The sequence below is a fragment of the Rhinolophus sinicus genome, chromosome 4, assembly GCF_057876585.1.
Source record: "Rhinolophus sinicus isolate RSI-liver-muscle chromosome 4, RSI-T2T, whole genome shotgun sequence".
Classification (NCBI taxonomy): domain Eukaryota; kingdom Metazoa; phylum Chordata; class Mammalia; order Chiroptera; family Rhinolophidae; genus Rhinolophus; species Rhinolophus sinicus.
The window spans coordinates 112,112,628-112,133,076 of NC_142504.1; the positions used below are offsets into that span (position 1 = coordinate 112,112,628).

Here is a 20,449-nt window from a genome sequence, read left to right on the forward strand (position 1 = left end):
CGCATGATAAGAATGTACCATGCAAGGAATAGAGCTTGTTTTACAAAAGATTGTCTCATCTTAATCATTTTAACTCAAGCATTTTTCTACTTTGCTTTCAGCTTGATGATTTCCTGAATCAGATCCATAAGCTCCAAAGATGTCTGGATGAACAGAAAGAAGCAAATGAAAATTTGGAAATTGAACTCAGGCACTTACAAAACAGGTAATTATTTCACAAAATATGTTGAATTCAAGATTGGGAACTTAGATTAAAAATTTTTTATATCTTGTTTCATATTTTCTTAAATATCAGTAATATTTTTGTTAACTAGAAATATTAATGAAAGGAACTTACAGATATTCAATACTTGAATCGATGGACTTCTTAGCTTTTATTATTTTTTGCTTAATAGATGTTGTATGTTATGGTAAAGGCAATTTAAATGTCATTTAAGAAACAACTTTTGTTATAAAAGGTATGAAATTTCTGAAAGGCAAAAGGAGCTTCCAGAATACATTTCACATAAAGCTGAAAGAATTATATTATCGGTGAGGAAAAACTTGTAAACCATACAATTTGCTGGGTAGTTGATAAAGAGAACCACAGTATTTAAGTGAAAGTAATGGTTTGTTTAAGTAATTGATAGATTGTGCATATGTGTTTTTTATCTACGCGGTGGGATGACATGTTGTGTGAAAAACGTTTTCACCCTAAAGAGGTAACAATAAACATGATGTAATTCTTGATATAAGACAAAAGTGGGCAGAGGTGTCAAATAATGTGATTTGTATTGTAAGGAGACTGAAAAGGCAAGCCAAGATGTCACTCTAATTTATATAAATATTCTCAGAAAAGTAAGTAGATTGTGATTAAAGCTAAGGAAAAGCATTAAGCACCTGTGGAAAACTAAAAGGGCTTTCGAGTTTTATCTGGGTAGACAGTTTGCAGTAAACCATTGGAAAGTGGTATCGAGATACAAATCAGGCTGAAATAAAGCTGTGATTTCCCTCTTAGTGGTATGAACAAAGTATTAAATTGTACTTAGAGGAATATTTCCTTGAAACGTTTGGTGTAATATACTGCTTCATATTTTAGTTATTAAGAAAGAAATTTACTTTTAAAAAGACACTATATAAATGCACGTAGCTATTTCCAAATGAAGTCAGGTATGTCCTTAGTGACATACCTGGTTTTCCTCATCCCCCCACTGATTAGTGGGAAAAGTGAAAGCTTACTAATTGAGTAGTGAATAAAGCTTCCTTTTATATGATAACTAAGCTTCCTTTTCTAAAAGTCTTTGTCATTCACTGAGCCCCTCCATTGCCTGTTGCTTTCTCTAACTTGGAGGGAAGTCTGCCTAATAGGTATTGGAGGACTGGGGGAAAAGTGGCCAGCTGCTGGCCTTATGCTGGCCCCTGAGTACGCACTGCTGAGTGTCTACGAGTCTGTATAATGTCTAGTCCATGTTGTCACTGTGTACTTGGCTGCGTTCCCGCAATGAAAGGTGAACCCTCTTCTTTTTGCCTCACCTTCCTCTTGATAGCTTGGCTCTTTCTGGTGTAGCCTCAGTTGTCTCCCTTCCCATCCCCTACAAACCAACAGACTGAGAGAGTCGCCTGCCGGGACCTTCAGTGTGGACCCCAGGATGGGCTCTCATCTCAGCCACAAATGAGAACTGAGTGCAGCTTCGAGAAACTCCATATTAGCACCTCCCCCTGCCGGCCCATGTTCCTCCGCTTTTTGGTGGCTCTGCCCCATATGGGTATGGGGCAATGAGAGGCATCTTCCTCCCAAGATTCCAAATACAGTGGAAAACAAAGTCTGCCTGCCCCTATCCCTCAACACCTAACTTACCATCTGTAGAAATTCCTTGTACACAACCCATCTCCAGACTGAGACACATAAAGGGGAAATGAAAAACTCTTCTGGAATGTTTGCTCTTCACAATCCCAGAGCCAAAAAGGAGTGACCTCTGATATTCTTATTATGCCGTGTCCGCTCTAGAGTTTCACTATTGTGAAGGCACGTGGGGTAGCTCCCTCCATGATCTCCACACAGACTCTTGTTGACAGCTGCCACTTACGGGGCTATGAATGCAAAGCATTATTCTAGGTGCTTCGCATATATTTACTCATTTAATCCTCATGAGACCTGTGATGTGGCCTACTGCTACCCTCCAAAACCAAAAGAGGAAATCAAGGCAGTGGGTTAAACAGACAGGATTGTGGAAGAAAGCTCTAGAATCGGATTAATCAATCCTCTTGCAGGAATGGGATTTACTTAGCGGACATTTGGTTTATATAGGTAATGGTTTAAGACTGTAACTTGCTTCAATGACTACCCAATCAAATGTCGGGAACAAAAATGTTGCTTCAGTTATGGCTTGCTGTGCAGTAAATTATGCCAAAACTTAGTGGCTGAAAGAACAATGATTTTTACTATTCAAGATCCTGTGGGTTGACTGTGCTTGAGAAATTGGTTCTGCTGTGTGTGATATTGGCTGGGCCACTCTTGAGATTACATCAAACTGGGAGAGTGACTGGGGCTGGGATGTCCAAGATGGTTTTACTGAGAGGTCTGGATGGGCTGGGATGTCTGTGTCATGGGCCTTTTCTCCATGTAGTTAGTTTCTCATTATGCAATAGAGAAGCCCATACTGCTTTAATGTCAGCAGGTTCCCAAGAGTGTAAATAAAATGAATTTTAGCTTTACCCTCTGGATCCCTGCTTGTCACTCTTCCTTCAAAATAATAGTCATATACCAAAACCATACAATGACACTACAAAAAATAATTATAGGCCAATATCCTTATAAACACAGATGCAAAAATCCTCAACAAAATATTAGCAAACCAAATCTACCAATACATTAGAAAAATCGTACACCATGATCAAGTGGGATTTATTCCTGGGATGCAAGGTTGTTTCAATATCCACAAGTCAATTAACATGGTACACCACATAAACAAAATGATTGACAAAAATCATATGATCATCTCAATAGATGCAGAAAACACACTTGACAAAATCCAACATCCATTTATGATAAAAAAAAAAACCTCTCAGTAAAGTGGGGTACAGGGTACATACCTCAATATAATAAAAGTCCAGATACCGTACCCGTATGACAAATCCACAACTGATATCATACTCAGTGGGGAAAAGCTGAACGCTTTTTCTATAAGATCAGGAATAAGACAAATATGTCTCCTTTCACCACTATTATTCAACATTGTATTGCAAGTCCTAGCCACAGCAGTCAAATAAGAAAAAGAAATTAAAAGCATCCAAATTGGAAAGGAGGAAGTAAAATTTTATTTGCAAATGACATGATACTATATGGAGAGAATGCTAAAGATTGCACACACACACACACACACACAACTATTAGAACTAATAATTCAGTAAGGAGGCAGGATATAAAGTTAGTATTCAGATATCATTTGCATTTTTACACCAATAACAAACTATCAGAAAGAGAAATTAAGAAAAGAATCTCATTTACAATTTTATCAAAAAGAATAAAATACCCAGGAATAAACTTAACCAAGGAAGTAAAAGACTTGTACTTGGAAAACTATGCCACTGAAGAAAGAAATTGAAGAAGATACAAATAAATGTAACGATATATTATGATCATGGATTGGAAGAATATAATTAAAATGTCCTTATTACCTAAAGCAATCTACAGATTTAGTGTAATCCCTATCAAATACCAATGACACTTTTCACAGAAATATAGCAAATAATCTTGAAGTTTATATGAAACCAAAAAAGACCTCGAATAGCCAAAGAAATATTGAGGAAAAAAAACAAATTTGGAGATATCATACTACTTGATATCAAACTATAGTACAAGGCCAAAGTAATCAAAACAGCATGATATTGGCATAAAAACAGATACAGAGATCAACTGAACATAATAGAGAGTCCAGAAATAAACCTACATCTACCTGGTCGACTAACCTATGACAAAGGTAGAAAGAATATACAATGGGGTAAAGGTGGTCTCTTCAATAAATGGTGTTGGGGAAACTGGATAGATAAATGCCAAAAAATGAAAATAGACCACATTCTCACACCATATACAAGAATAAACTTAAAATGGATTAAGGACTTAAACGTAAAACCTGAAACCATAAATGTCCTAGAAGAAAACATAGGCAGTAAGCTCTTTAACATTGCTCTTACCAATATTTTTTGATATGTCTCCTCAGGCAAGAGAAACAAAAGGAAAAAAAAACAACAACAAATGGAACTACATCAAAGTAAAAAGTTTGCAGACTGAAGGAAATCATCAAAACAAGAAGACAACCTACTAAATAGGAGCAGCTATTTGCCAGTGATACATCTGATAAAGGGTTAATATCCAAAATATATAAGGAACTCAGATAATTTTACACTTAAAAAAAAAAACACTCCAATTTAAAAATGGGCAGAGGACCTGAATAGACATTTCTCCAAAGAGGACATATAGATGGCCAATGGACATATGAAATGATGCTCAATGTCACTAATCATCGGAGAAATGCAAATTAAAACCAAAATGATAAAGCACCTCACACCTCTCAGAATGGCTATCATCAATAAATCAACAAACAAGTGCTGGTGAGGATGTGGAGAAAAGGGAACCCTTATGCACTGTTGGTGGGATTGTAAGTTGGTGCAGCCACTATGGAAAATGGTTTGGAGGTTTCTCAAAAAATTAAAAATAAAACTACCTTATGACCCAGCAATTCTACTTCCGTGTGTTTATCTGAAGAAATTCAAAACACTAATTTTAAAAGATATGTGCACCTCTATATTCAGTGCCATGTTTTTTACAATAGTCAAGATATAGAAGCAACCCAAATGTTTGTCAATAGATGAGTGGATAAAGAATATTTGGTACATATACGAGTAAACAATGGAATTTTACTGGTCTATTAAAAAAATGAAATCTTACCATTTGCAAAAACATGCATGGATCTAGAGGGTATTATGCTAAGTGAAATAAGTCAGACTGAGAAAAACAAATAACATATGATCTCATTTATATGTGGAATCTGCAGAACAAACAAAATAGACTCATAGATGCAGAGAACTGATGGTTACCAGATGGGAAGGTGTTCGAGGGGTAGGTGAAAAAGGTACAGGGATTAAGAAGTAGAAATTTGTAGTTGCAAAATAGTCACGTGGATGTAGGTAGAGTACTGCACAGAGAATATAGTCAATAATGTTTTAACAACTATGTATGGTGCCAGGTAGCTACTAAACTTAGGGATATCCCTGCATAAATTATATACATGTCTAATCACTATGCTGTACACCTGAAACTAATATAATATTGAATGTCAAAAACAGAATACTAGACTTCATCAAAAGACTGCATTCAATATTTGTCAATTCATCACAATAAAGCTGAAAAAAAATTTTTTTTAAATGGTCACACTGGCTGTCAGTTAGCTCTCTTCTCCTGCATCTTAGCCATAGAATATTGGGGAAAAAGAGGCCTCCTTTCAGTTTTAACTCAGTTAATTTTAGTACACACTATTGGAGATTTTCCTGGTAGAACTTTCTTTAAATCTTTGAGAGTTTTGTATGAATCTTACCGGAATGTACTACCCTGTTTCCCAAAAAATAAGACCTAGCTGGACAATCAGCTCAAATGCGTCTTTTGGAGCAAAAATTAATAGAAGACCCGGTATATTTTATATTATATATTATATTATATATTATATGACCTGGTCTTATAGTAAAATAAGACTGGCTATTTAATAATTAAATAATATTACATTATATTATATTATATATATTATATTATATTATATTATATTATATTATATTATATTATATTATATTATATTATATTGTATTGTATTATATTATATTATATTATATTATATTAGACACTGTCTTATAATTAAATAAGACCAGGTCATATTAATTTTTGCTCCAAAAGACACAGTAGAGCTGATTGTCCGGCTAGGGCTTATTCTCGGGGAAACACGGTACATCCGTGACCCACAAATCACATCTATATTCCTTTAAAGCAGACGTCTCTTTTCTTTGTGCTTCTCAGGTTAGTGTGCATTATACTCTTAATATTTTTATATTCTTTCTCTACCTATGAACTGCTATTAAGCCCTGTCTCAATTCTTTCTTAGTTGTGTTATGGCCAATTTGATTTTATCTTTACCTGGAGACAACTTTACCTCCTCTATTTCCCCTAAAATGTGCTTGAAAATTGAATAATATTTCAAGTTACTTTTCTCTTACAATTGCTTGTCATCCATAAACTAAAAGAAGACATTTGACACTTTGACGTTTTGCTTGGACGTCTTCGTTAGATGCACAGATTTATTCCATGCTTATGTTTTCCATATTCTCACCCGTGACACTACTGCTAATTGTTGACCCAGGGCCCATGTGGGTCTCCCTTTCTCCAGCCTCCACTAACTATCTCCTCACTTTCTTACAGCCAGACTGACAGTCTCTTCAGCGCTTCCCGTGTCTGCTTCTCCAGGGTCCCTAAACCAGTCCCTAAACCAAAAGTTAGGGTTTTGTTATGGCAGCACCTCACTTCCAGGCACCTCACTTCCAGTGTATGTTTGAGATATCTATGACTACAAGATGAATTACCCAAATACTTAATTGTCTAAAACCTTTACAAATGGCTCATCACAGTTCTCTGGGTTTCTTGGGTGTTCATTCTACTTTAAATAGAAGTGGCCGAGGTTACTCTTGCAGCCACATTCCATAGAGTGGTCACTGCGCTGGAATGTCCCAGATGAGCTCCCTCACGACTCTGCACCTCAGCTGGGCTGAGAATGGCCATCACGGGCTGGGCTTCTCCTTTGTGCCGTGTAACCATTGAGTGGTCAGTCTGGAGGTTCTTCACGTGGGTGGTGGCTTTCCAGAGGATTTCTGGGGACTCCCACAGCCCCTTTCTCCAGATGCTACTGGTCGAAGCAGCTCACAGGGCCATCCCTTGTGAGGATGTGACTTAATTCAAGAGGAGAAGAAATTTAACCCACGGATTTATGGAAAGAGCCATGTGCATGTGTAGGAATATCCCAGATGGTGTCGCCCTCCCTTTTTGCAGACAATTCACCCCCAAAACTAACTTTTGATTGGCCTTTACTCGTGCCCATATCCCTCCAGCTAAATCAGAAGATGGGCTTTGCTATGTATCAGCTCTGTGACTTTGAGCATGTTGCTTATAATGGAACTCCATATACTCCCTCAAAAATTGGATGAAATAATGAAACATCTGACACAGCACCTGACATGAATAAACATGCAACAAATATTAGTTTATCTCACTCTACTTTTTAGAGATCAATTTTCTGCAGAGCAAATACATTTATAAGGTAAATTTTTTGTGGAAAAAGCAAAGTGCACTTTTAAAGAAATCTTGGAAATGCCTTACAGATAATTTTAAGACTGTAATTATGCCCTCAATTTCAACTACTTAAACCTGTAGTCTCTTGCTGGGTATGTGTTCTTACCTCTTTTGAAATCTCTTGATAAAATTATTCACATTTATGCTAAACAATTTCATAATAATAATGTTGACATCACGCACCTGAAACTCTTGTATATTAAACTAAAAAAAACTATATCAGGGACACAATATTTTGATAGGAAAATACAGGGATTTACCAATAAATGAAAAAAATCTGAAGTTTTCCCTTTAAATGTTATTATCTGTCATTTTAAGGACATTTTTTAAATTATAAATACTTGAAAAATCTCAGAAAAAAAGAAAATTGAAATCTAAATATTTTCCTTAAATGAGAATTAAAACTCATAACTACATTAATGAAGAAACACCAAGGTTCTAAAAATACCCCCTATGCATTATTTGGTAAATCAACTGAGTTCAAATATAAATATTTAAAAATAGAAATGTAGTCACTTTATATTGACTACAGCGTAGTTTATATTGAACAACCTAAAGAAAAAGATTGCAATAGGGAAAGTTAATATTTTATTGCAAAGTGCCACAGATTTATTTATGTAAAATGTGAAGCAATATACACAGAAAATAGTTTTCCTGTCTTTATTCTTGTTTTCAATAATGGCTGCCTGTCTTATGACATGGCTGTTATAGAGGTTAATAAAAATATATGAAAGAAAGGAGCTGTTAAGACAGTTGATTTGAAGTCAGGCTGTTGAAAATACAGGCTTGTCTCCACATGCCAAGAGGGGCTGTTGCACAGACTTTAAACAAGAGTGCAGCCCTATCATGCATTCTGCACATTGTCCCCCAAAATGCAAAATCCTTCTGGTCCTGGCCTGGCCTGGCCCTTGCTCATTTCTAGGAATGAAAATATAGACTGTCATTGACATGGGAAATCAAATAATCTCCAGAGCATCCTCGCCCCCGTAGCTGTGCAGCTCTCCTCGTCGTGGCTGAACGTTGGGGACATCACACCAGGTAGAGAGGAAAGCGTGAGCATAGTTATTTCTATTTTCATACATTTTTCTCTCTCAACACGATCCATTTCTAAATCATGGAAATCATTGCCTCTCATTTTTATTTTCTTCTTTAATTTTCTATGCGCCCATTTAATTATTTTTTCCTTCAGACTACTTTTATTACTCTATAAATTAATTCCATATGAACAACGATAAGTGATAAAGTAATCTGGAGTGATCCCTATTTTGGCAGCACTCATCACCTTGGAATATCTATTTTCCAATATTCCTAAATTATTTGTCCTTAGCTTTTGTGCTTGATTCCCTATTCATTGTAGTATATCACTCATAATGTAATAAAAATGACATGATTCGAGGTAAAAATTTTAGTCCTTTAATTTTAAGCCTGTTCTCTGTTTTTTGAAAAGTATCTGCGTATTGCGGATGCAATGTCCTTTTTGACATCTTTGAAGATAATAGGTAAATATTTACTTTCATTCTGGTTTGTTGTTGTTGTTGTTTTCTTGTTTCTTCCCCAGTACAACGGTCTTGTTTGTTGGTTTCAACATTTACTATTCTCATGCCTCTGGCTTCACCCAGGATTGGAGCTGCCCTCGGGTGCATCTCAGCATTCTCTGAGGCTGTCATCTCTGATTTGTGGTATTTCTGGTCCTTGTTCTCTAGTGGGATTGTGGGAGACTTTTCTTTTCAGGAACTTTTGGCTCCCAAATAGACTCAGAATTCACCAACGTCTTGGAAAGCTGGCCTTCGAGTCTCTAGTTTGTCGCTTCTGTCCTTGTGGTCCCTAAAAGGATGGCACATTTCCTGCCCCTCCCCAACCCTAACAGTGGTTCTCTGCCTGAGCCAAGCCATCCTCAGAACTGGCATCTTCTCCAGGAAAACAAAACAATAAAAAAGGACTGGTGGCATCTAGTTCTGTTTCATCTAAACATTTCAGATGGCTTTAAAAATATGATTTTGCAATTTGGCCATTTTTCTTCTAGCTGTTGGCAGTAGCATTGGCCTAGGGCCATCGATTTTCTCTTGTTTTGAAGTGGCGGTCCCATGAATTAAATCGAAAAGGATACTATGATGTCACTTTTGTGAGTTACAAAACGTACTTTTCACACTCTCATTTCATCCCCATAGGATTATCCTGTCGACTGACCCACGTACCATTGTGGATCATTTTGGTTATGATTTTTCGGTTCCCTCAGTCGCTATTCTTTTGAGGATGTGAGTCCCTCAGCTGATCCCTCAGCTGCAGCAAACCAGATGGTCTTGGAAGGCCCACCAGTTTCTGCTCTAACAGTGTGTCATGTTGGAGATGCCGGGACACATACTGCTGACACACACTTGCAGGGAGAAAGCTCGCTGCTCGCATCCCCTGTGTATCCAGTGGTATCTCTCTCCCCACCATGGAGCCTTGGAGACGGGCACACAACCAGTGCCATGTCCTAAACTCACCAGATCCTCAGGGTTAGAAGGGGCTGTTTGGCGTCAGAACCACAGTGCGGCACACAGTGTCCACTAAGGGACATGGGTGGCTGAGCTGGGACTTCCTACCGGGAACTCAAGGCCCCCGGGGAGGCGGGTTGCATCTGTTCCTGCGGCACCTACGCAGTTCCATCGACAGGTGATCTCACACTGGTCTTCCCTCCCACGATTCCGGTGGAAATCACAACTTGGGAAGCAGCCCTCAGAGCTGCCCATCTGTTTCCGCGATGCTGTGTGATCGCAGAGATGGGGTGCGGTTCTGGGGGGGAGAGCAGATGCAGGGCAGGGACCAGGCGGGGGGGCCACGCTCAAACTGCCGTCTTCCCTTGTTCCACGTTCACTCCTGGGCCTCTTTTACACGACTATACATGGGTGTTACTTTAAGGCAACCTGAGAGTTTTGTCTTTTATAAAAAGGGTCTAAAATGTTAACACGACAATGTCATAAATGAAACATGAGTGCGCTGCCTTCCCTCGTTGCTGTGCGCGCTGGACGTCGCGGTCCAGTCCCTGTTTTCCTGCAGGGCTTCGGCTGCGCTTCCTCTGCACGTGGTTTCGGTGCCACGTACCGATTTTGTTGCCACTAAGAATCATTTCAGTTCTTTTTAAAATCCTGAATCTCTGAATTACATCTCTGTAATTAATGTTAAGAATACAATTACGTTTTAAATATCCCCCATGTGAAAAAACAAATGCTCTTGTTCGTCTTGCCCTTCTAGAAACTAGGCAAGTAAAAATAGATGGAGATATAAATTCATAGTTTTATTAAGTAAATTTTATTTGACCCTGACGCGGTTTGTGACTGGTATGCTTCAGACTGAAAACAATGATAAATCATTTTTTGATGTTAATAAACAGGCAATCTATACTACAATGTCCATATTCTTGAATCCCTAAATTTATGTCACTGTTCCGGTGATTGAAATCTATTTGTGGGTGGGGACAGTTCTGTGAGCACTTTTTTATCCTTACCCTCCAGCTAAATAGTCATAATTTTATATACATGTAAACTTCTAATAAGGCTCATACTCCTAATTCATATTTATTAACTTAGACCCATATTAGACCAATTGGTATTTTTTGACATACATATTTTTACAGTGTTTTTGGTATTTTTAATTATAAAATGAAAGCATATTTAAATATTTTGAATTCTTAGTTTTAAATCTTTATTGACATTTTTGAGCTAGCTCTGCCTGCTTTTGACCACTTTGTTTTAGTTCCTCCCTTAGTAATTGGGTATACATACTTCAGTAATTTTCTCCATGAACAGTAAACAAGCACTGTTGCTTTTACCAGGGAAGAACATGGATTACAGACAATTCTTAACACGTTTGCCATCAACAAACACCGTTCTATTATCTTGATATTACAGAAAAGGTATCTGTCATCAGTTTAATGTTTTCCCCTTGAAAGTATACTTTTGTTTCCTACCAAAGTGCTAAAATTTATCTTATTCTTGAACTTTGTACACAGAAAAATCCTAATGTAAGTATGTAGTTAGTAACTTGAATATAATTAGGAAAAGTACATTCAGTCTGTATGTTCAAGTCTTTATATTTCAGCTCAGGAAGATTTTAGATGAATTATTATTTATTTATATCTTTTTACTTTTCTGTATTTTCTTCCCACCTCATGATCATGAATTATTCTTTCAGCAATGCCAATATATGTTTGTGCTTCCTTTTTTTCTGTATCATTTAACATTCTCTCCAATAATTTTAAACTCTTAGATTTTTTTCTTCCCTCTGAATTGTGAGAGAGCTTTTCAAGTTTGTTACATTTTTATTGCTGCTAGTACTCTGATTCAAGACAATTATGAAGTCTGTTTTACAGGTTTTCTTTTATGTTCCTCTTAAATTAGCTTTTTTTTTTTCATTTCAGTCTTTTTTTTTTTTCTTTTTCATTTAAACATAGCCTCTCCTTATAAGGCCTCATGTCTCCATCACAAAGGCCATTTCTCATTGCATCTTGTAGGCGATGCCTAACAGAATTAGAAATGCACAATTTCAAAATTTACGTTTTCTTTGAACGTTCTGACTTCCTTTCCTAGTCTCATATTTTTCTTTGATCAAATGTCCTTGCTGTTAATTTTTTCCTGTTAATTGTTTTGTTGATTTAATCTTTCTTATATGAGGATATATTTACTCAGGTCAAATTACCTACTGAATTTTTTGTAGAATTCATGATATGTGATCCTAATAGAATAGAGAAAACATGACTAGCTCAAACTTGTAAGAAAAATGACAGTTAGCCTGACAGTTTAGACAGTGAGTCATAGGGACTAGAGATAAGAATAAAATTTGTTCCAGCTGTTGATTTTCAAGCAATGAGGTCTAGAGCAATGTGGCAGTTAGTCATATTTGAAATGCTCCGACACCTTCCTATTAAAATACCTATTAAACAGTGCCAAAATCTTAAAACGTTTCAGCAGCAGTGGAAAATAGTATGCTATAATTGTGTGGTATGGAGAATGAACAGAATTCCTGTCAGGAAGTGCCAGGACCTGACTTCCCATCTTTAGCTTCACCTGGGTCTTTGTTTCCTTCTCTCTAGTTCTGTCCCACATACATCCCTACTTTGTCTGCTTTCTGTCCTACTTTCATTTCTCTTTGACCTTTAGTTCAGAAGAGTGTGCATTTTGCTGGCAGCTCTTATATCACTAAATGAATGGTTTCCACTTTTCTATAATACCTTTGCTCTCTACCATTTTCTGCCAAATTCTCTCCTCCTGTTCCACCAGGAACTCTTGGTAGAGAAGAAAAAGAGTAAGAATATAAACTACTTTGGGATATATGGCATAAATAGCTGACTTCTGACCCTATGTGTTAAAAGTTTTCTGCTTGGCCCTGATTGTGGTATGTTTTATACCACAATTTCTATACTATCCATTATAATCCAACTTCTGTACTTTGTGTCTTGTATAGCCACAAAGTCGTAAAGTTATGCAAAGATAGGTAACTGCTAACATGTTTTCTCAATTGTTTATGGTCTGGAATTGTGCTGTAGTTGCTATAGGTCATTTAAATGTTACCTGGGATTTAATATAGTGTATAACAAATAGAGAATAATTGATAATAAAACAGTGTAATATGTTATCTTAAAAATAAATAAAAATTATTTAATGTACAGAATAATCTTTCATTTCTAAGATTTTCCCTGTGGCTTTTACAATGGATTAGATCAGCATATTTGTATTACTCCAGAATATGAAGGGCTTTCTAAACAGGGAGCTGACCAGAAGAAATATTCACTCTCTCTTCTACTCATTTTCCAGCTTTGAAAATTAAAGTTTCAAACAGCATTGATTCACAGAAATACAATATGAGGCAGATACAAGGCACATTAAAAAAAAAAAGAAGTTGATGAAATTAACTGTAATAATATAGTTTAGCTCGACATTTCTGACATGCAAGATAAACAAATAAATGGAATGATATTCCATGCTTATGGATGGAAAAATTAATATTGTTAAAATGTCCATATGACTCAAAGCAATCTATAGATTCAGTCCAACACCAATCAAAATTCCAATGACATTTTTCACAGAAATGGAAATAAAAACACCCTAAAATCTTTATGGAACCACAAAAGGCAAAGCAATCTTAAGAAAGGTCAAAGCTGGAGGCTACACACTCCTGATTTCAAACTATATTGCAATGCTGTAATAATCAAAATAGCAGGATATTGGAGTAAAAACAGATGCACAGATCAGTGGAATAGAATAAAGAGCCCAGAAATAAACCCACACACATATGGTCAATTAATTTACAGCAAAGGAGCCAAGAATATATGAGTATAATTGAGGAAATGACAGTCTCTTCAATTAATGGTGCTGGGAAAATTGGACATGCAAAAGAATGAACTGGTCCGTTATCTAATACCACAAACAAAAACGAACTCAAAATGGCTGAAAGATTTTAATGTAAGTCCTGAAACCATGAAACTCCTAAAAGAAAGCATAGCTGGTAACTCCTTGATATTGGTTGTGGTGCTGATTTTTTGGATCTGACTCCTAAAGCAAAGGCAACAATAGCAAAAATAAATGAATGGGGGACTAGATCTAACTAAAAAACTTCTGCACAGAAAGAATATCAACAACAAATGAAAAGGTAACCTACTGAGTGGGAGAGAATATTTGCAAATCATATAATCGGTTAATATCCAAAATACTGGGGCTGCCAAATAAATGTATACACATTACTTGTATTCATCATTTTTTTCAGTATATATTGAGTATTACAGTCTTATTACAGTTTGTTTGTTTTTCCTTTCTTAAAATGTGTATCATTTTTTGGCACCCTCTGTATATAAAGTAAACTCAAACAAATCAGTAGCAAAAAACAAACAATCCAACTAAAACTCTGAATAGACATGTTTCCAAAGAATATATACCGTTGGCTGACAGACACATTAAAAGATTCTCAACATCACTAATAATCAGGGAAAATGTAAATCAAAATAACAATGAGATATGACCTCACACAAGTTAGAATGGCTGCTATCAAAAAGACAAGAAATAAGTGTTGGAGAGGATATAGAGGAAAGGGAAACCTTGTGCACTATTGGTGGGAATGTAAATTGGTGCAGCCACCATGGAAAATAGTATGGAGAATCCTCCAAGCATATAAAATAGAACTACCATATGATCCAGCAATTCCACATCTGGGTATTTATCCAAAGGAAATGATAACACTAATTTGAAAAGTTATTTGCCACCCCATGTTCATTGGAACATTATTGACAATAGCCCAGACATGGAAAACAACCTGTCTATTGATAGATGAATGGAGAAAGAAAATGTCAGACACACACACATACACACACACACACACACCCCATGGGCTATATTTAGCCATAAAAAAATAAAATCTTGCCTTTTGTGACAACATGGACGGAGTGTAAGGGCATTATGCTAAGTGAAATAACTCAGAGAAAGACAAATACCATATGATCTCACTTAGATGTGCAATCTTAAAATTAAACAAGCTCATAGATAAGGAAAACAAACTGGTGGTTGCCAGAGGGAGAGGGTGGTTGGTAGAGGGTGGGCAAAATGGGTGAAGAGGATCAAAAGGTACCAACTTTGTCATGAAGTCAGTAAGTCATGGGGATGTAATGTGCAGTATGGTGACCATAGTTAATAATGCTGTATTGCATATTTGAAAGTTGCTAAAAGAGTAAATCTTAAAAGTTGTCAACACAAGAAAAAAATTTTTTTGTAACTATACGGTGACGAGTGTTAACTAGACTTACACAGTGATCATTTTGCAATATATACAAATAGTGAATCATTATGTTGTACACCTGAAACTAATGTCACGGCAATTACATCTCAGTAAAAAGGAAATATATTTTTTTCAATTTGTATTTATTTTATACTTAGTGCAGCACATCTCTGTTTGTACTAGCCACACTGCTCAGTGACCATATGTGGCTAATGGCTACCATCTTGGAAAGTACAGGAGTGAGCTGTGAGGTAGATAATATTTAAATTCTTTCCTTTATAGTAATAAAAATTGGGGGAAAAGCAAGGTTTATTTTTATACTAATACTTTCCATATAAAGTTATCTATTTAAAAGATTATAATTTACAAAAGAGAACAGCAAAAAATGCAGTCATTGTCTATTCTAGATAAACTCAATTAACTAAATGGTTTTCTGACATATTGTAGGCATTTCTAATAGGTAAACACACATATTTAAATCTCATGTATGTATAATTAATTGATATAAATAGTTGACTTGTAACCCTTTGAAATAACTTTATTTTACCTTCCTTTTTACATGACAGGCTCTATTGGTGGAATCTCAGTTTAATTTCAATTTTAATTCTATCAGTTACCATTATTAGATCTTGGAAAAATTACTTTAAAAATGTAATACTAGTGATATTATGGTTGTTATGGAGGTTGGAAAAAATATATCCACAAGCATCGGCATAATCCCTGGCACTGACTTTATAATTAACATAATAACAAGTTCCTCTTACACCACAAAACCTTACATAAAGAATAGACAATATCAAAATGCAACTTGACAAATGGCTTATTGTCATAAGGGAGTCTCTGGGAAAATATAATAAAGGAAGTGAAAGAAATTACTTATTGTTAATTATTAAACCAGTGAAACAATGTCTTCACATATATTAACTTTCATAACCTCCACAATTTAAATTCTTTAAAACACTATTTCTGTTTAGAAATAATTTATGAAATACATTTATGCTTCCTTCTTTTTATGTTTTATTTATGTGGAGTGAAAGTCTTTAGGTCAATAATTACTGAACCTAATAGGAATATATCTTTGGATATCATGTTATAGATTTTTACCTTGATTATGTCCTGTTGACAGTGCATCTGCACTAATATTAAGTGGACATTGCTAAGATATGAAGTGAAAATATATCATTCCTGTTGAATTATTTCTATGATTCAACTGACCTTTGTCTTAAGAACTGGGGGAGTGAAAGATGGAGGCCCACAGCCTGGCACTCTGATCATTTGTATTTGGGGAGTTTATCAGCTATGACAGCCTTCTAAAATTTTATGTTCCTTTATTATTTATTTTTTAAATTAAATGTATTGGGTGTGACATTGATTAATAATGTTATATAAGTTTCAGGTGCATAATTCTGTAATACACCATTTGTATATTGCATTGTATACTCACCGCCCAGTCTAGTCTCCTGCCATCACCGTACATGTTCCTATTATTATTATTATCATTATTGTTGTTATTATTTTCGCTTCATCTGGACCACTTAAAATGGTCATTTTTACCTCAAGCCACAAGTTAAAAATCTCCACCACTGTTCTCCTATGCTTTGTCTTTACTGTTCTCTGTCTAAAATTTGAGCACGTAAATGAATTCTGTGATTATTTACATTTATATTGAAAAATAGTATCAGTCATCACGCTGTTCTAATTGTTTTCTTATTGCCAGTTACTTTCTGGAGTATAAATTTTTTTTCAGAATAAAAGAAATATGTTGTGTGGAAAAGGAAGGTATCCATTGTCAATAGCATTTTACATTACATTGATTACAAATCTTAAAAGAAGAATGACCATTTAAATCTGAGTTATGCAAATTTAACTGTATTTTGCATTTCATCGTTTTGTTGTGCACCTCTCAAATTTTGTTACATTCACACATTATGAGCCAATTTGGAAAGTTATACCATGCATAAGTTTTAGAAGTACCTTAAAATTTCCGATTTGCAAGACAATATGCACTCTTTTGTAGATTAATTTTATTGGTACACACCTCTTAAAAGTCTACATCATTCAGTGGATTTTTTTTTTTAGAGTCATTAGAAGCATTTGTGAAATAATATGTTCTGAAAACCGTACCTATACAAAGCATATTACTCTCAAATTTTGTTTTTTAATCAAAGTTAAATATGCACATATTTTATAGAATTAACTATTCCTTCAAGTTTGTTGACATAAACAGTATTCCCGACTATTGGCATATTATTTGCTTCATTTGATCTTTTCTTCTAAGCTCTAACTGTCGTGGTTTCCACCCCCACCCCCACGCTTTACAGTATCTGTTGACTTGTCACTATGGAAGATACAATTTAATTCTTTCTTCTCCACCAGACACACACATGCATTTTTTCCTCCCTGAATACCACAGCCTCCTCTCAATGCAGTTTCACTGACAATTTGGATATTTCATTATCCACACTTCATATTAACATGACTATATATGTGAGTCAGACTTGAGCCACGTTCTCAGCCACAACTATGAGTATTTTCCTTTCCTGTACATCTTGAATTTCTGGTCTTGCTTTTTCATTTGCTCTGTTTGTCCACATAGTGAGACCAGTGTTTGCCATCTGGCTCTATTTCTCGGGGCAGCATTTTGAAAAACTCCCCCAGTGAGAAATCCAAGGTTAGCATGGGTCTCTCTTCATGTATTTTCCTTCTCTTAAAATTTGTATCATAGTCCAATGCTTTCAAATGTGTTTTTATACATTTTGCCCCACTTTAATAATTATTTAAGGCAGTTGGATAAATATGATACCAGCTATTTTTTCTTGTTTAGAAACTCAAGTTTTTGTCATCTACTTCATCCACTCCCCAATGAATCTGAAAATGAGATTAAATCTTCTTTTCACTTTACACCTTCTTCCGGGCTACTGTTCTGGTCTAGATTACCATGGTCTTTTCTGTGGATTCCTACACGAGCTTTCTACTCACATCTCCAGTTCCAGTGCATATTCTACATTAAAGAGGTTTTCCGTAAATACAATTTATATTATGTCATTCTCCAGGTGAAAACTTTTTAATAGCTTCTCATTAAACTAAAATAAATATTTGAACTCCTTACAATGACCTATAAAACTTAGGCTGATGTAAGCCTGCTTAATGGTTTTCTATGCTCATCTCGGTTCCTTCTTTATGCTTCAGCAGCATTTTTTTTTTTAATTTCCTGAAACTGCGAAGTTCTACCCACAACTCTACTTTAGCACCATCTGTTTTTATGGGCATGACATTATGGTCATCATTCTTCCCCTGACTTCTTTCTCTTGTTTTAGGTGACAGCTTCAATGTTACTTCCTCAGTGGGCATTCCCTGATCACATAGAACTTGACCCTTAATCTCATAGCTCCTGAGGTTTTGGTTCATGTCATATCCCGAGATACGACCTCCTACTGATAAACCAGTACATGCTTTTGTCTAACGTCCATATTTCCTACTGCTGTAAGCATCGTGAAGACAGGAGTCATGTCTTTATTTTATTTACCACTCTATGCCTAGTGCTTCCACATGGTATGTGGCAACATCATAGTTGTTAAACTAATATTCATTGAATTTCTGAGGAAATGAAGGAGTTTTAAAAGTCAACATTTGGAGGCTTAATAGAGAATCAAAATTTGCAAAGCATCCTAGGGAACTAGAACTGGAAGAAACCATGAAGACACCAATCTGTTGATCATGTGGTTGTAATAATCCCTCTGATACCATTGCCTGCACTTAAATCATTCCAGTGTTAGGGAACTCACTACCTCACAAAGAATTCTATTCTGTTTACAGAAACTTCCGATTATTTAAGAAAACTGTAATTCTTATATTGGATTGTTTTACCTATAATCGTATACCAATAGTTCTCTCACTTTTCCAACACAATTCTGAAAACAATCATACATACATTTTCTTTCCTTTTGCAGTTCCTTCTGAAATTAAACCACTCAAAGATACAATTAAAAACAAAAATTATTCTTATATTGTAATAAATGTTAAGGAATGACATTCCATTTTTGAATGCTTTATCATCATTGGAATTCTTTAAGCTATATACTGGATGGATTTATTTATCCCTATACTTATTAATGACTCACATTTGCATGCACTACAAATAAGAAATTTTGATTTAAAGCCAAGTGAAAATAACCGATTAAAAACCAACTTCATATAAACAAAGAAGTCTTCTATTTTAGTTAACGTTAAGAAAGATGTGTCAAAAAATTAAACCTTTATAGTGTTAATTTTCCCATTAATTATCTTATTATCAAAAATGAAAGGAAAATTTTGAGTGTATAAGTATGCATGACAGGAAATACAGTAACTCTTTTGAATTAGTAGACTCATATGTCACATGGAAAATCCACTCACCTACTTTATCTCAGCATGCGCGCGCGTGTGTGTGCGATTTAGAAACATCTGTACTTTATCTCAGGTTGTAACATGATAAAAGGAGAAAATATATTTGGAATCTTTTTAAAAATATTTAAGTAAAGTGTTCTAATACTGCCCATTGTAATAAATAATTTTATAGAACTGGTATACATTTTTTGAAATAAATAAAATGAGACACCACTCACAGACACAGCTATTTGCTTTTATATGCATGAAGCAATGTGCAAAATTGAATTATTTTGTTATTGTGGTTCTTTGGTCCCTATTCCTGAATCATTTTTATCACCACTATTCTTTGGGATATAGAGGTCTGCTTGCACAGTGACCCACTTTCTCTTAGCTATTCTTTGTGACTATTCTAGACACCTCTAAAATTGCATTAACTTTTATGGGTCACTCAGATCCCATGAAATGAGTTATTGTTTCAGCACAATAAATTACTGTTTCCAAATTGCTGCCTATAGAGCACATTAATCTAGGAAAATGGAAGTGTTTGGGGTCTAATTATATATCTGATCCTTTTAAGATTCTGGCTGAATAAAAACATAAACCAAATGTGATTTAATGGTGTTTTAGACATTACACTAACATCTTATTGGGAAAATCATTTTTACATGCATATATAAAATGATTGTTGACATAAGACGATGTAAGCAATCCTTGTCAAGAAAATAGTGTAGGATTATGCATTATTTATCTGCTCTAAACATAGCAATGAGAAGTAAAACCTATTTCTAAAAAGTCACTAAGAAACATAGCAAGGTTTAGTGGTACAAATAAGACTCTCCATTAGCCAAAAGAAACACAAAACAACAGTGTAGCTGCAGCCAGGGTTTTGCCTGACTCTGCATCCAAATCTGGGCCATGAGGAGTGAAAGTATGCCGCTAAGAGTATTAAGAACCCAAATCCTCTCTTAGAAA

At 35.4% G+C, this 20,449-nt stretch overlaps 1 protein-coding gene across 5 annotated transcripts in view; it reads left to right on the forward strand.

The window, feature by feature from the left end:
* The window catches only part of CCDC102B (coiled-coil domain containing 102B), a 203,578-nt gene that overhangs the window by 171,469 nt on the left and 11,660 nt on the right, over nucleotides 1-20,449 (forward strand). For 2 of the 5 annotated variants that reach the window (XM_088798037.1, XM_019729362.3), the window contains 2 exons: nucleotides 102-205; nucleotides 4,200-4,718. In XM_088798037.1, coding sequence (XP_088654163.1) covers nucleotides 102-205; nucleotides 4,200-4,254 — 159 coding nt within the window. In that variant the 3' untranslated portion in view covers nucleotides 4,255-4,718. Of the gene's footprint in view, nucleotides 1-101; nucleotides 210-4,199; nucleotides 4,719-20,449 lie in introns of those variants that run through there. The other 3 variants (XR_016021211.1, XM_019729363.3, XM_088798036.1) reach the window with 2 other exon arrangements.